The sequence below is a fragment of the Lytechinus pictus genome, chromosome 18, assembly GCF_037042905.1.
Source record: "Lytechinus pictus isolate F3 Inbred chromosome 18, Lp3.0, whole genome shotgun sequence".
NCBI lineage: Eukaryota > Metazoa > Echinodermata > Echinoidea > Temnopleuroida > Toxopneustidae > Lytechinus > Lytechinus pictus.
The window spans coordinates 12,684,492-12,697,385 of NC_087262.1; the positions used below are offsets into that span (position 1 = coordinate 12,684,492).

At 36.2% G+C, this 12,894-nt stretch overlaps 1 protein-coding gene across 1 annotated transcript; it reads right to left on the reverse strand.

Moving 5' to 3' along the window:
• Nucleotides 1–5,553: 5,553 nt before the first annotated feature.
• LOC129281499 (uncharacterized) lies at nucleotides 5,554–10,882 on the reverse strand. The gene is made up of 2 exons (XM_054917430.2): nucleotides 10,754–10,882; nucleotides 5,554–9,210 (listed from the first exon to the last, which is right to left on the reverse strand). The coding sequence occupies exons 1-2, from the start codon at nucleotides 10,815–10,817 to the stop codon at nucleotides 7,691–7,693; spliced, it is 1,584 nt and encodes a 527-aa protein (XP_054773405.2). The 5' UTR covers nucleotides 10,818–10,882; the 3' UTR covers nucleotides 5,554–7,690.
• Nucleotides 10,883–12,894: the final 2,012 nt, after the last annotated feature.

Consider the following 12,894-nt stretch of genomic DNA (forward strand, 5'->3'; position numbering starts at 1 on the left):
TTAATCTGTCAGAAAGTCAAATACCACCCCCTCCCTCATCCCCTGCCAAAAATGTCATGGCCCTCTTTTTTCCTTAGGAATGAATGAGTTTCCTTTTCTTCTTTTTTCTTGAAAAACTTAACTGAATCTACAACTAGCTATATTTTACGACATATTTCCCCTTGAGTATAAATCACTCGACATAAGAGCCAAGTATAAAGAATAACAACATAAATAATGATTTGGAGTGTTTCTGTGACGTTGGATGTGGGGTTTTTGCTGACTGTGTTATTGGGATGATTTTATCAAATAACAAAGATTCACATCACTATGTTAAAAAGCAAATACACATGTTGCACGGGCATTAGAATAATTATACACAATTGTTATCTTTGAGAAAGTCCAAAGTCACTCCAAACACCTTCATATTATAACTGTCCCAAAGGTTCCTCATGCGTATAATTCTAACTAATGCCCTCAATGTGTATTATTTATATGTTAACACACATATTATCTGAATCTCTTATGTGATGGTTCAATTGTTACCATCATCTACAACATTATTTGTTTTATTTGAACTATGAAACGATGCTAATTCTCTACTCTCTGGAATTTAAATGTATTACGTTAATCATACACCAAACCACTCACTGGAATATGGCTAATTATGACGTATCACCCATTTTTCTGTCCCTAGCCTGTGATATAATGAGGGCTTGGTGGTTGAAATAAACCTTCATTGTGCTTGAATTTGGTAAGCTCTTATTGATAAATTGTGGAAATGTAATGATTTTATTATCACAAACCACTTTCTGTTCTTCATGTCTTTATTTTCTTTGATGTTGGTTTTCTGTGAGAGGTTGCACATATTGATAAGATATAGAAATGTGATATTTTGGTGAAGTGTTTTATCTAATGTCTAACAAATTTAGTATTGTACACAGACAAGAGTTGTATGACAAAAAAGTATTGATTTATTTACCCCCCCCCCCCAATTGCTGAAGAACAAGTTATTTTGTACACGTGTATGAGAATATGGGAAGTAAAGAAGAGAGAGAGTGAGGTGCTCGAGAGGGGATGGCTGGTATAAAAGAGGGCGTAATATATGTAAATTAAGAGTGAAAGAGAGAGATACATGATTTAAAGGGGTAGCGAACTTTTGTGGTCTCTCATTCACTGTGTTATACATAGCTAGTCTTAAAAATGTAGCTTATGAGATAACTATCAAATAATACAGAGAACAGATTAGCCTACAATTTTACGTGTATACAGAAATGCTCAGAATGTTGCATTATGGGTCAGAAACCTGGCCAGATTTGAGTAGTCTATGACTTGAGACGGCTAGCTGCTGGTTTGTATCTGCTTTAAGAGTTGGAAGAGAGAGGGATAGATTGAGAGATGTGCGACAGATATAAGACTGGGAGAGATGGGAGAAGAGGAAGGGGGTAGAATGTGAGAGGGGGGGGGGGGTTGAGAACGAGAGAGTGGTGACAGAAAATTATAAAGAGAGAGTGGTGAGCAAAGAGTGAGAAGGAGGATAAGTATATAGAGAGGGGAAGAGGTTTCACGAGCGTAAAACATTCACAAAGACCCGTGTGCTAAAGTCGCACTTTAAAGGGTGAGTGAACTGTATGTGGTCTCTCACTGACTGTGTGTTATATATACATAGTCTTAATACGTTTTCAGATATATACTAATACTACGTACAGAGAATGAATTTACCTATAATTGTATTTGTATAAAGAAACTAAAAATGTTTGAGAGGAAAAGTAATTTTTTTGCTACTTGGTAACAATTATTGCGGTATAAAGGTATTGAGTAGTTAATTAGCATGTTATCATTCAAGTGGGTCTACATTACTAGACTACACGGGTCAGGAAACTGGCCAGGTATGAGTAGTTGAGGACTCGAGATGGCGCTATTGGTTCGTATCCGCTTTAAAGGACAAGTTCACCCCAACCAGAAGTTGATATTTAAATAAAAAGAAAAAAATCAAACAGCATAACACTGAAGATTTCATCAAAATCGGATAATAAGCAAGTAATGACATTTAACATTTTTGATTAATTAACAGTTATATACACTTCCTGGTCGGTATGCAAATGAGGATACTGATGACGTCACCCACTCACTATTTTTTTGTATTTTATTATATAAAATAGGAAATATTCTCATTTTCTCCTCATTGTCAAGTGAAACAACGATTAATTCCTCCCTGAACATGTGAAATTACCATTGTTTAATACTATATATGGTTAAGTCAAGTTTGTCCTTTTCTTGTCAAATATGTAAAACAAAAATGAATTATTGTATAATTCAAACAATAAAAAAACAAAAGAATAGTGAGTGAAGGACATAATTGACTGTCTCATTTGCATGTCACTGAATTGTGCATATCGCCGTACTGTGAAAAATATAGGCGAAACTTTAAAATGTCATAACTTTCTTATTTTACATCCGATTTTGATGAAATTTTCAGCGTTATGCTAGTTTGATTTTTATTTATTTATTCAAATCAACATTTTTCAAGGGTGGGTGGACTTGACCTTTAATGAACAAAATCATGAAAATAAGGATGAAATAGAGGGTCGAATGTTTACTACCAGTGGATAGAATATATATATCTGACATTCCATATATGACCAGCGACAACTGCTCCAAGCTTTATTTCGTCAAAGATAAAGGGTTAGGAGTAGAGTTGCAATAAGGTTTTATGTTAGGTTTCGGGTTAGGTTTAGGATAGGAAATAGGGGACAATCAAGGGTTGAAGTTGATAATTCCGTTAGTGTGTGGAATTTACAGCAGAGCAACTGTCGCCGGAGCAAATTTAATGAAACCTTTGAAAATAAATCGACATGTATGACGACATCTCCCGACAGGATCAAAGTCATTGCCTAGGACAGTAAAATGTCCCTAATTCTTCCGCCGGTCAAAATAGTTCCAACGTTGGTAATTTCTCCCCAATTTGGGAAAAGGAAGTTCAGTTGTTACCCTCTATAGAATCGGTATTAAATGGCCAATTATATTTATTTACTTTTGTGAATCAGATAAGAAATTAAAAAATTGAGAATGGGTTGGCTCGAATGAATATCTTTTGCCTTTCTGTTGTAAATAGGCCTGTGCGACCTGTAATCGGAGAGGGGTGACAACGAACATTGAAAGGGAAGAGAGTGATGACTTGGAGGGAAACGGGAATGACAGAGGGAAAAATGTCTAGAGTTCGAAGAAAGAGGGAAGGGGAGGTGTCAGTAAAGTGAGCGAGCAATGGATAGAAAATTGGAAGGAAGAATAACAGAAATAAATGCTAAGAATGAGAATAGAGAGAGAGAGAGAACAGAGAGAAACAGACAGAAAATTGAAAACGGAATTGCATTTTAATAAACGAAAAGGGGGACTGTAGGTTAGGTGCATGATGAATTGTTAAATGATATATGCTAATATTGTTATAAAAAATTTCTTGATTCGTAAATTCCCTTTTTTATGACAGCGCCGTTAAAAACCGACAACATTATGACATACATCGGGTTGCAATTGAGGAACATTTCACTGATTGACAGCAAATACTCATGAAAACTGACATCAAATAATTTGAATCTTTATCTGAATATTATTGTGCAGTTATCATGTTTCAGGCTTTTCCAAAAGAGTGGAAAATAAATAAATACCTCCATTTTGTTTTAGTTTCTGACAGTTCATTATTTTCTCCCTCCTAAACTTTAAACATGTGACAGTAATATCCAGTTTGCCATTGTATTTTCTTAAAGAGCCAGTCATAATCATTTACGAGTATAGAGGTCGAGAGAACAAAAAATATAATGCTGGTAGATAAAGATGACATTGCGTGCGTCACAATAGAAGGACAAACAAAAAATAAAAAAAACACACACACACACAAGACTGTCAATACACCTCACGCACGAAGACATTGTACTATAGGAAAGGGCCGACGGCCGCTCCTAGACTTTCAAGTAGTAGAACAAAATGGGAAAGAGAGAACAAAAGAGAAAGAATGGAAAAGGAAATATGCTTTGCAAAAGATAACTACACTCTGAAAACACAATAAAATTTTACCCAATATTGGGTAGAAAGGGAACATGCATGTTTGCTGGGTATTTTTTTCTTTTTTTACCCCATATTGGGCTATTTCAAAGCAACTTTGCGTAGACATGGTAAAGAAAAAATACCCAACCAACATGCATGTTCCTATTTCCCCTAATATTGGGTAAACCCTTTATGGAGAGAGAGAGACAGAGAGAGGAAAAAAAAATCACAATTTGATGATTTACCCCCCCCCCCGCAAAAAAAAAAGAAGCCTGGCGTCACCCCTGCTATAGAATGGACACATGTTAATGAACCTGAACTCGGATGTATGTATTACGTCAGAAGAGGGCTACGCCAATTTATAGTCAAGGGGTTAACTTGTGCAGTTTTGTATTGTACACTTTCTTCCCTAAACCTGTGGCGGTGGCTATAAAAATTTACAGGATTTTTCATTCCATAGCACGTCACGTATAGGTGGTGGGTGTCAGATGTAGATATCTCGTCAAAGGACAATATACGCCGACATGGGACGCAAAACAAAATAAATAAAAGTGGGACCCACACCCCGGGGTAATTAACCGCCATCCTATATCAACTATGATGTTTAGGTAAATCGCAAATTGGTCTTCACCTGCTTCGCCTAAATTCTGTTGGTCTTATCCCACATTGTCTATAATCACGAGGCTATTAACACTGGTCTAATCCTAGATCGTCTATAACCAGCTCGTCTACTTACCATTTTGTTCTAATTGCCATTTAGCACATTTTCAGTTAGGCTATACCATATTCGTCTAATATTCACATAGTCAAACACGACTGAGGGGGTGTTATAAAAAACATTTGCAATCAATTCAAAACTTCCTCTTGTACATCAATAACTGTATCTAAATTGATTTTCATTTTATGGTGCAAGAAGCAGACATAACGCGCAATTTTGGGACCGAAAATTGATTTGCAGTTGTATTGCAAGTTTCTTTTAACATCCAATTGGTCTATGATTAAATGAACTGTCTATGAGTTTATGATTAATTTGTCACCCCCCCTCCATTTCTCTCCCCTCCTTACACCATCTTTCACGCAGTAATGGAGCGTGCACTGTAAAAACTCCGGTGTTGATTTTACACCAGCCCGGAATCTATATATGTCCAATCCAGAGAAGTGTTAAATAGGCCTAACACCAGTTTGTTTTTGGTCTAACACTAGATAGGTGTTTATGCAATAGGGTTATCTGTTTGATTCCAAACTGGTGTTGTTTCAATACTTCTCTGGTTGTACATAATATATACGGGGCTGGTGTTAAATAAACACCGGAGTTTTTGCAGTGTGGCAAGAAACCTGCAATCGATTGCAAGTCAATTAATTAATCAATCTTAAGTATTGCAATTAATTGAAAATTAGCAATTATAGTATAGACTGGTGTGATTTAGTTGAAATTTATCATATTGCAATATTGATTGCAAATTTCTTACAACACCGAAGTCGTATTACCTCCTTTCTCTCGCGTTATAAATGAACATTTGAAAATCCACTGCATAGTTTCATTTCGATGTTTATTAGCTTTAGAAGACATTGTATACACCGTTGTAAAAAACATAATTTATACAGACTACGAAAAGTGTTAAGTCCCTACAAGGAAAAAAAAAAGGACCCTTTACCAGTGGTGTTTATAACAACCATCAGATAATTTGTTAAGTTTTGTTTTTGGTAATACGTTACTTTTAATATAGATTTGTCTTCATTCTGTCATATTTTGGTGTACATATTTGATTGGATAACATCCATATGATTTTAAAACCCTAATTTGTAGGTGGAGTGTTGCGATAGGGTGCCACGCCTGGCAACTTCTTCCAACCTGATAAGCATTTTGTTCATATCAATTTTTTTTTTCGGAAAAATCTTCCGCACCGTAAGACTGGCTGCCAAAGAAGCAAGCTACACCCTTAGTAATATTAGAACCTTTCGTTGTCCCGTATTTGGAACCCTTTAAGGTTCTTCCAAGAATATTGAAATTGTTCTAAACAATTCTTAGAACTTTTTGTTATGTTTTATTTTTTAGGTTTTTATACTACTTATGGTACTTATGGGGTTGTTGATAGTATAAAGAACCCCGTGCAAAAGTTGTAGCTATGTTCTTCACACCATCAAGATACGGCCATAGAACCTTTAAGGGTTCCCTGTAGAACCAAATTACGGTTCTCAGGGCCTACTTAGAACCATTAACTGCTTCTTTGACGAACCTTAGAACATTCCGAATATGGGACAAAGAAACGTTTTAAAAAAGGTCCGAATACTATGTGTGGACTGGAAAACAATTCAGCTGAGGTGATCCTCAATTAACAAACAAAAACAAACTCACTGAAAATCAGATTTGACAAAACATAAACGATTCCATATCAACCCTTAATTGACTTGGTCGAGATTACTCATCTTGATTTTATAAAATTGTAAAAAAAAAAAAGTGACAGACTGATGCTAGGTTATTTTAAAAGTTCTCTCATATGTGTAAAATATTCAGTAAAATATAATCGGAGAAAGTGGTTAGGCTCGATACAGTGCTTATCAAAAAAAAAAGTTTACACTTTGAAAAAGCCCTGGGAATTAAAAGAATATACAACATGTGGGTAATTTTTTTACATATAATCTTGGGTTTGGGTCTCATCTATCCAATGAAATTAAAAGTTTTGACACAATGTTACACTTGAGTGAGCACTGTCCATTTTTGTAAAGCTCGCAGAAATCTGTTTGCGCAGAAATGCTCGTTTTCACGCCGTGTCAAGGGGAAAGGGCGAAATCAAACTTGCACTTTTAGTCAATTGAAATAAAACGGATACATTCAAGCATTTTGTAACAATTTTGCCACCCAAATTGAAATTTCAACACTTAGTAAGCACAACCTTTAACTTTTTGTGCCAGCTGGATCTGAGGACATAACTGAATCTGAACAAAAGTTTATATTAGACATCTCCAGCATTTTTCCCCCAAGTTTCCATTATTTAAAGTGGGTTTACATTTCATTTTTCATTTAATACTTGTTTCTCGACACTTTTTCCAAGCTTGACAATGATTAACAAAATTAAAATCAAGCCTAAGCCATTTCATGTAAATCACAGCTCAGTGTAAAGCAAATATCGTCACGATGGCCTCGGTGTGTGGGGGAGTGGGGTGGGGCGCAATGCACTCTTCAAAGTATTTTGGGCAAGGAAACAAGTTTAAAAAGGTAAAAGATATCTTCAAATCAATTTTACTAGCTAAATTCCACGTGTTCTTCATGATCAAGGTCTACTTTTATTCGCATAACTATTTCAAAGTTCTGCGCAAATCATTTTTCACTAACTTTTCAAGGTAAGTGGTGCTCACTCAAGCAGAAATATTTTTCCACAGTTATATCGTCATTTACTTAAATGGATCTGTAGCAATGTTAAAATGTGGAAGAATCTTCAGGATATTACAAATGTATAATTTTACAGGATTTTTTCTAATTGTAAACTTTTTTTGATACGTACTGTAAAGAATAATCACCATTTTTCTCCACTGTTGAAAAAAACGTAATTAAAGGATCTTTTTATCAAGGTTACTTTACTTACACGATTGGAGTGTTATAGTTGCTTAAGAATAATCGTAGAATCAGAGTGAACATAGTTTTTGGAGGAATATGTTGTTCCCCTGTGTTTTAGGGAAATGTTCCAGGAGATTTATCAATCCGTTGAATCCGAAGCGGTTTCCTCCGTCGTAACGTCCATCTTCCCGCCTGCCTCGGATCCCGCATCCTTCGCGCCTTCCAAAACGCGCGAAAACCCGTCTTCCATCGCCTGCTCCTGTAATAACCGATCTTCCACGCAACGCGACGGGCGATGCGCAACAGCTCCCTCGAACTCAAACTCATACACATGGACGTGTAGCAGAATCCCACAAAACAGTATATAAATGTGTAGTATATGGAACCGCGCACGGAACTTGGTTGATAGTAGAGATCACCGAAACCTATCGTGCTTAGCGATACGAAGGCGTAGTAGAAAGAATCCAGATGCGACCATTCTATTGCATAATGAAACATGAACATTCCTATGACGAGGTACAAAAAGAGAAGGAGAAAAGCCATCCACCATGGGAAGGATACATCGTTTATGTCACTTTCGTTGTTTCCTGAGGAAGGAACGACACCTCTGAAAGAAAATGGACGATGATTGTTCTCAGAGGACTTGATACCACCGTTCGAAGTTGGCTTTTGCTCTTCTTCTTTTTGTTGGTTATCCTTTGACTTCATGTCTCGTTGAGTTTTATCCGACGAAGGGTCAGAAACTACCCTACTCTTATTATTGGTTGTATCATTCATATCAGGGGTATTCAATTCTTTAAGGGTATGTCCATCTGGTGTCCTAGAAATTCGTCTTCCTCCTATGTTCCCGTTGTGATTATTCGAAGACCCGGATTCCTTGTTGTTATCGAGGCAGTTCCTATGGCTCGAATACGTTTCTTCTATTTGCAACGTTTCAATTACTGAGTCACTCTGCGATCTGCTATATTTCGCCTTGTCTTTCGTTTCTACTATAACTTCTGTCGAAGCAAAGACGCGATCTTCTTTCCGAATTTCCTTTCGTCGTTGATGTGTCGAGCTGATCAATCCGTTGATGACGATATAGTCCTCAGAGTCGCTGCCATCCACGAGAATCTCGGCAGTATCGTAAAGATCAACATCGTCTTCGATGACCTCACCGATTATTTCCTCAATGTCCGATTCGTCACCAGAGTCCGGATCAAACATAATCACAGGAATCCTACGTTCCGGCACCTTATTGGCTTGATGTTCCTTTTTAGCATTCACGTCGTTTAAAGCATCATCTATTTTCTCTACGTGCATTCCGTTCTTTCCTTTCTTTCCATGGTCCATTTCCAATTTGGTTTGGCTATTCCGATCGTTGCTGTTGCCACCCGATGTTTCCAAATGATTGATAATCATAATTTCCTCCTGAGGCGAACCTTCACTAAGGAATTCGTGATTCGCTCGTGAAGTCATGGCCAATTGTTCCTTGCCGTCCAAGCCACTTTTAGAGACGCTGGCTTTAGCGGACGTGGGGTCCTGACTCTTTGTTTCCTTTTGTTTGTTACGGCTGCGTCTTGCCTCTAACGCTGATCTTCGTCTGGAACGATACAACAAGACGAACCCTTTCACCCGTTCTGCTATCGCCGTTCCTGAAATCATAAAAAAAGAGTTAGATAGAACGATCTAGTTCAATTAGCCTAACACCTTCCACTAGAAATGTGCAAGTTGTACATATGACAATTAAGTCAGTATTCTTAATTCAATTTATTTATCAATTTGACAGGAATTGATATATTTATAAGTTCGCGCAATGGTCTTGCCAACTAAAAAACAGAAATAATTGGAACAGACCTAAGAACAGTTTTATGAAAAGGATTACAACATTGAAATATAAACAACATACTGTAAATAGGAACAAGACAAGAATTATTGGTTAAATAATTGATCTATCTGATAGAGAAAGAAGGTGAGAATGGATATTGAAAAGTCTTTGGGCACGGTTATAAATGTTGATGCAATTTTCAAAACATTCACACGGCAGATATAGTTGGTTCGATATGTGCGTTTGTGAATATTATAGGTATGAGTGTGCAATAAGGGATTGGTGTATAATAGGATAGGGGATGGTATGTGCGCGAGGGTGTGTGTGTGTGTGTGTGCATAGCCCTGCAAAGCGGGGGGTGTTGAAGCACCCCCAATAATTTCCTTAGGGGTGTTGCGTGTATTATTGTCCAGAGGCAGCACCCCAATTAATTCTGAAAGGTGTGACAAAATGGAGAAATGTAACAAAAATAACCTTTATTTTGTAGTGAACCTTGACCCTCATTTTGGAATGAAACTTTTTTGTTTGCTTGCCGAATTGACATCAGCATCCCCAGTCAAAAAATCGTTCCTAGGCCCTGTGTGTGTGTGTGTGGGGGGGGGGGTAGATGGCCTACATGTGTGGGGTGTCTTGTGGTGGGGCTTTTGGGATTTGCTTACAGGGGGTAGACAGTAAACTTGTGGTCAGCTTATGCTCTCCACAAATACGTATCTTGACAATATTACAATTCATCAGGGATACAACTTGTACTGGGGTGACCAAACCATATTCTTGTAACCTACGTACCTGTACGTTTTACAAGTCTGAATAAATAAAAATACAAATATTATATTCAGTATTCCCCGAAAAAATAACCGTGAGTTTTTTACAGGTGCATGTGTGTATTTTGTAAGGGCATGCAGTCTGTAGCAACTCTTCTTCATCATACTGTCAAAAATTCTAATTGTAGAGTTTAATAAAATAAGAGATACACGAGTTTATTTTACAACAGCTGCCTTGGATGTTTTACTGAGATAGCACAGTGTGCACAACTTCTGATTGAGTGAACCCAAACTTCAAACCTTGATTTCCCCTTATTTTTGAAAATCCCATTGCATTTCTTCCGCATTCAATCAAATACTTGCGTGGGTTATTGTTGATCAATTTTCCAAGTTATATATCATTTTAAAACTAAGGTTGTACTTTTTCAAACTCATTGAAAGCCTAAAAATTATTTTTTGGCTACTTATCGGTCGTTTTGGGGGTGGCAGCCGCAAATAATATAAAACTCCGAAGGATTGGTTTTTAACATCATTTTGAGTATGAATTCCTTAGATTAATTACATTAATTGTATATTTTTGACGAGTGGAAATCATAAATTTGTATTTACCAACATCAGAGACGAAAAGGAGCATGATTGGTATTCCGAAGATTGCATATACAACGACAAGCATACGCCCAAGATTGGTGACGGGGGTGATGTTTCCATAACCTGCGAAACGATTAAAAACATCGATTAGCCAAAAAAGAGGTAAATAATGATGTAAAAAAATAAATATGCTACATAATTGTGGTGTTTTATTGACAGCAATTTTGATATTTTCATTTTCATCGATGAAATACATACGGTATTTAAAAAATTACTGTTAAAGGAAGAACGAACTGAATGTGGTCTCCCATTGACTGTATGTGTTATGAAAAGCTAGTCTTAAATTCATTTTTTTTCCAGATAACTTTTACAGGGGAATCCAACCCAAAGAAAAAGTTATTTTGGAGGAAAAGGAAAAATATCGTACAAGTTGATACGTGAAAGTTTGAACAATATCGGACAAACAATAAGAAAGTTATGAATTTTTAAAAGTTGTTTAAAAATCGGTAATCAAGGTACCCAATGAAGACTTCAAGTTGACTACATTTGTGATGTAATGCAAAGACTACTCTTCCACTACCACTTCAATATATAAAATGGCTAAAATTTCTTTTTTTTAAAGTTTTATTTCAAATTATATATTTTTCTTTCAAGAGGACGTAAAACAATATGCTACCTGGGATATATTTTGATTACTGCCCCAGGGGAATAGGTACTAAGAAGAAAACCGCAAAATCCTGATAATAAAGTACATGGCTTATGGGAAATTTGTCTTTGCCCCTTGTCATCATTTACTTACCCAGTTGCCAATTGGAAATTTACATAGTCTTTGGAATCTCAATTTTAAAGCAGCCATAACTTTTTTATTGTTCGTCTGGTTTCTTTCAAACTTTCACCATTCTGTTTTTTTATATTTTTCTCTTTTCCAACACAACATTTACTAAATTGGGATACCCCTTTCATAATTCAGAGAATGAATTAGAGTATAATTTGATTTGTATAGAGAAACTAAAATATATTTACAAGAAAAGTAGCCTACTTTGTTTAGCTAATTGGTAACATAATTATTGCGGTATGAATTGAGTACTAGATTAGTGTTATCATTCAGGTTGATTTATATTGCAACTTTACATGAATGCACTGCGCTGAGCATGATGCTACGTAGTGTACGGAACCTGACCAAATATGATTAATTGATTATTTGAGGTGGCTCCAGGTTAGTATTTGCTTAAACCTTTTTTTTTCGTACGAAGGTTATTGGAACGTTTATCCGAAGGATGTGGCATAGTAAAATTATTTTTATGGATTTGGATATCCGTGAAGGGGGGGGGGGGGGGGTACTTCGACCACCACTTTCCTCATGGTGTGGATTTATTGTAAGTGTCTGTGAATTTGCATCTATGAGATTGGGGAGCAATTCTGCTAAAACATTCTTTGGTCCCCGATTTGTAAGGCGCAGTCCTTTAATTTCTAAAGCAAGAAGAGCGTAACATTTTAATTAAACTTATCAAATAACAAATTTTAACCAAACCATTAAATGGCGTGGGAGGGGGGGGGGGGGGCGTGAGAAAGTAGGTGTTCAACCCCCCTGCACGCCATATGTTTACTTGAAAAAAAGACATACAGTCTATACGTATTATCAGTTTAAAATGTGCAAGTCTCTAAAGAATTACCAAAATACACGTTCGCAAAACTTTATTAATTTGCATACAAAAGGATCTAGAAAATTGTCATCTGTGCCCCTATTTCTTCTTTTTGTGTGTGTGTTTTACTTGTACCATTTTCTATTCATTGTCTTTACCCACGCATGTATAAATATATATTCTTATGGGAGCACAGAGATTAAATATCAATGACATCTTTACTTGCCTTATTCATCATTTCAACGAAAATTGAACTTTAGATTTCATGACAGAAAAATAATAATAATGTTAATTTATTGTGTAGTTCACGCCCAAAGAGACTTGGAATACAATATAATTATTATTTTTTACGTCGTACCTATTGTATATATGAAGAGTTTTATTATGATGTTTCTCCATTGAAAAATTTAAAAAAGGAAAAAAAATGGATATCATTTCATCTATTCTAAAGAATGGGACTTTTCGACGTTTTATTCCAAAAGGAGCTAAATCCAAAAATATTCATAAACAATGGTAAAA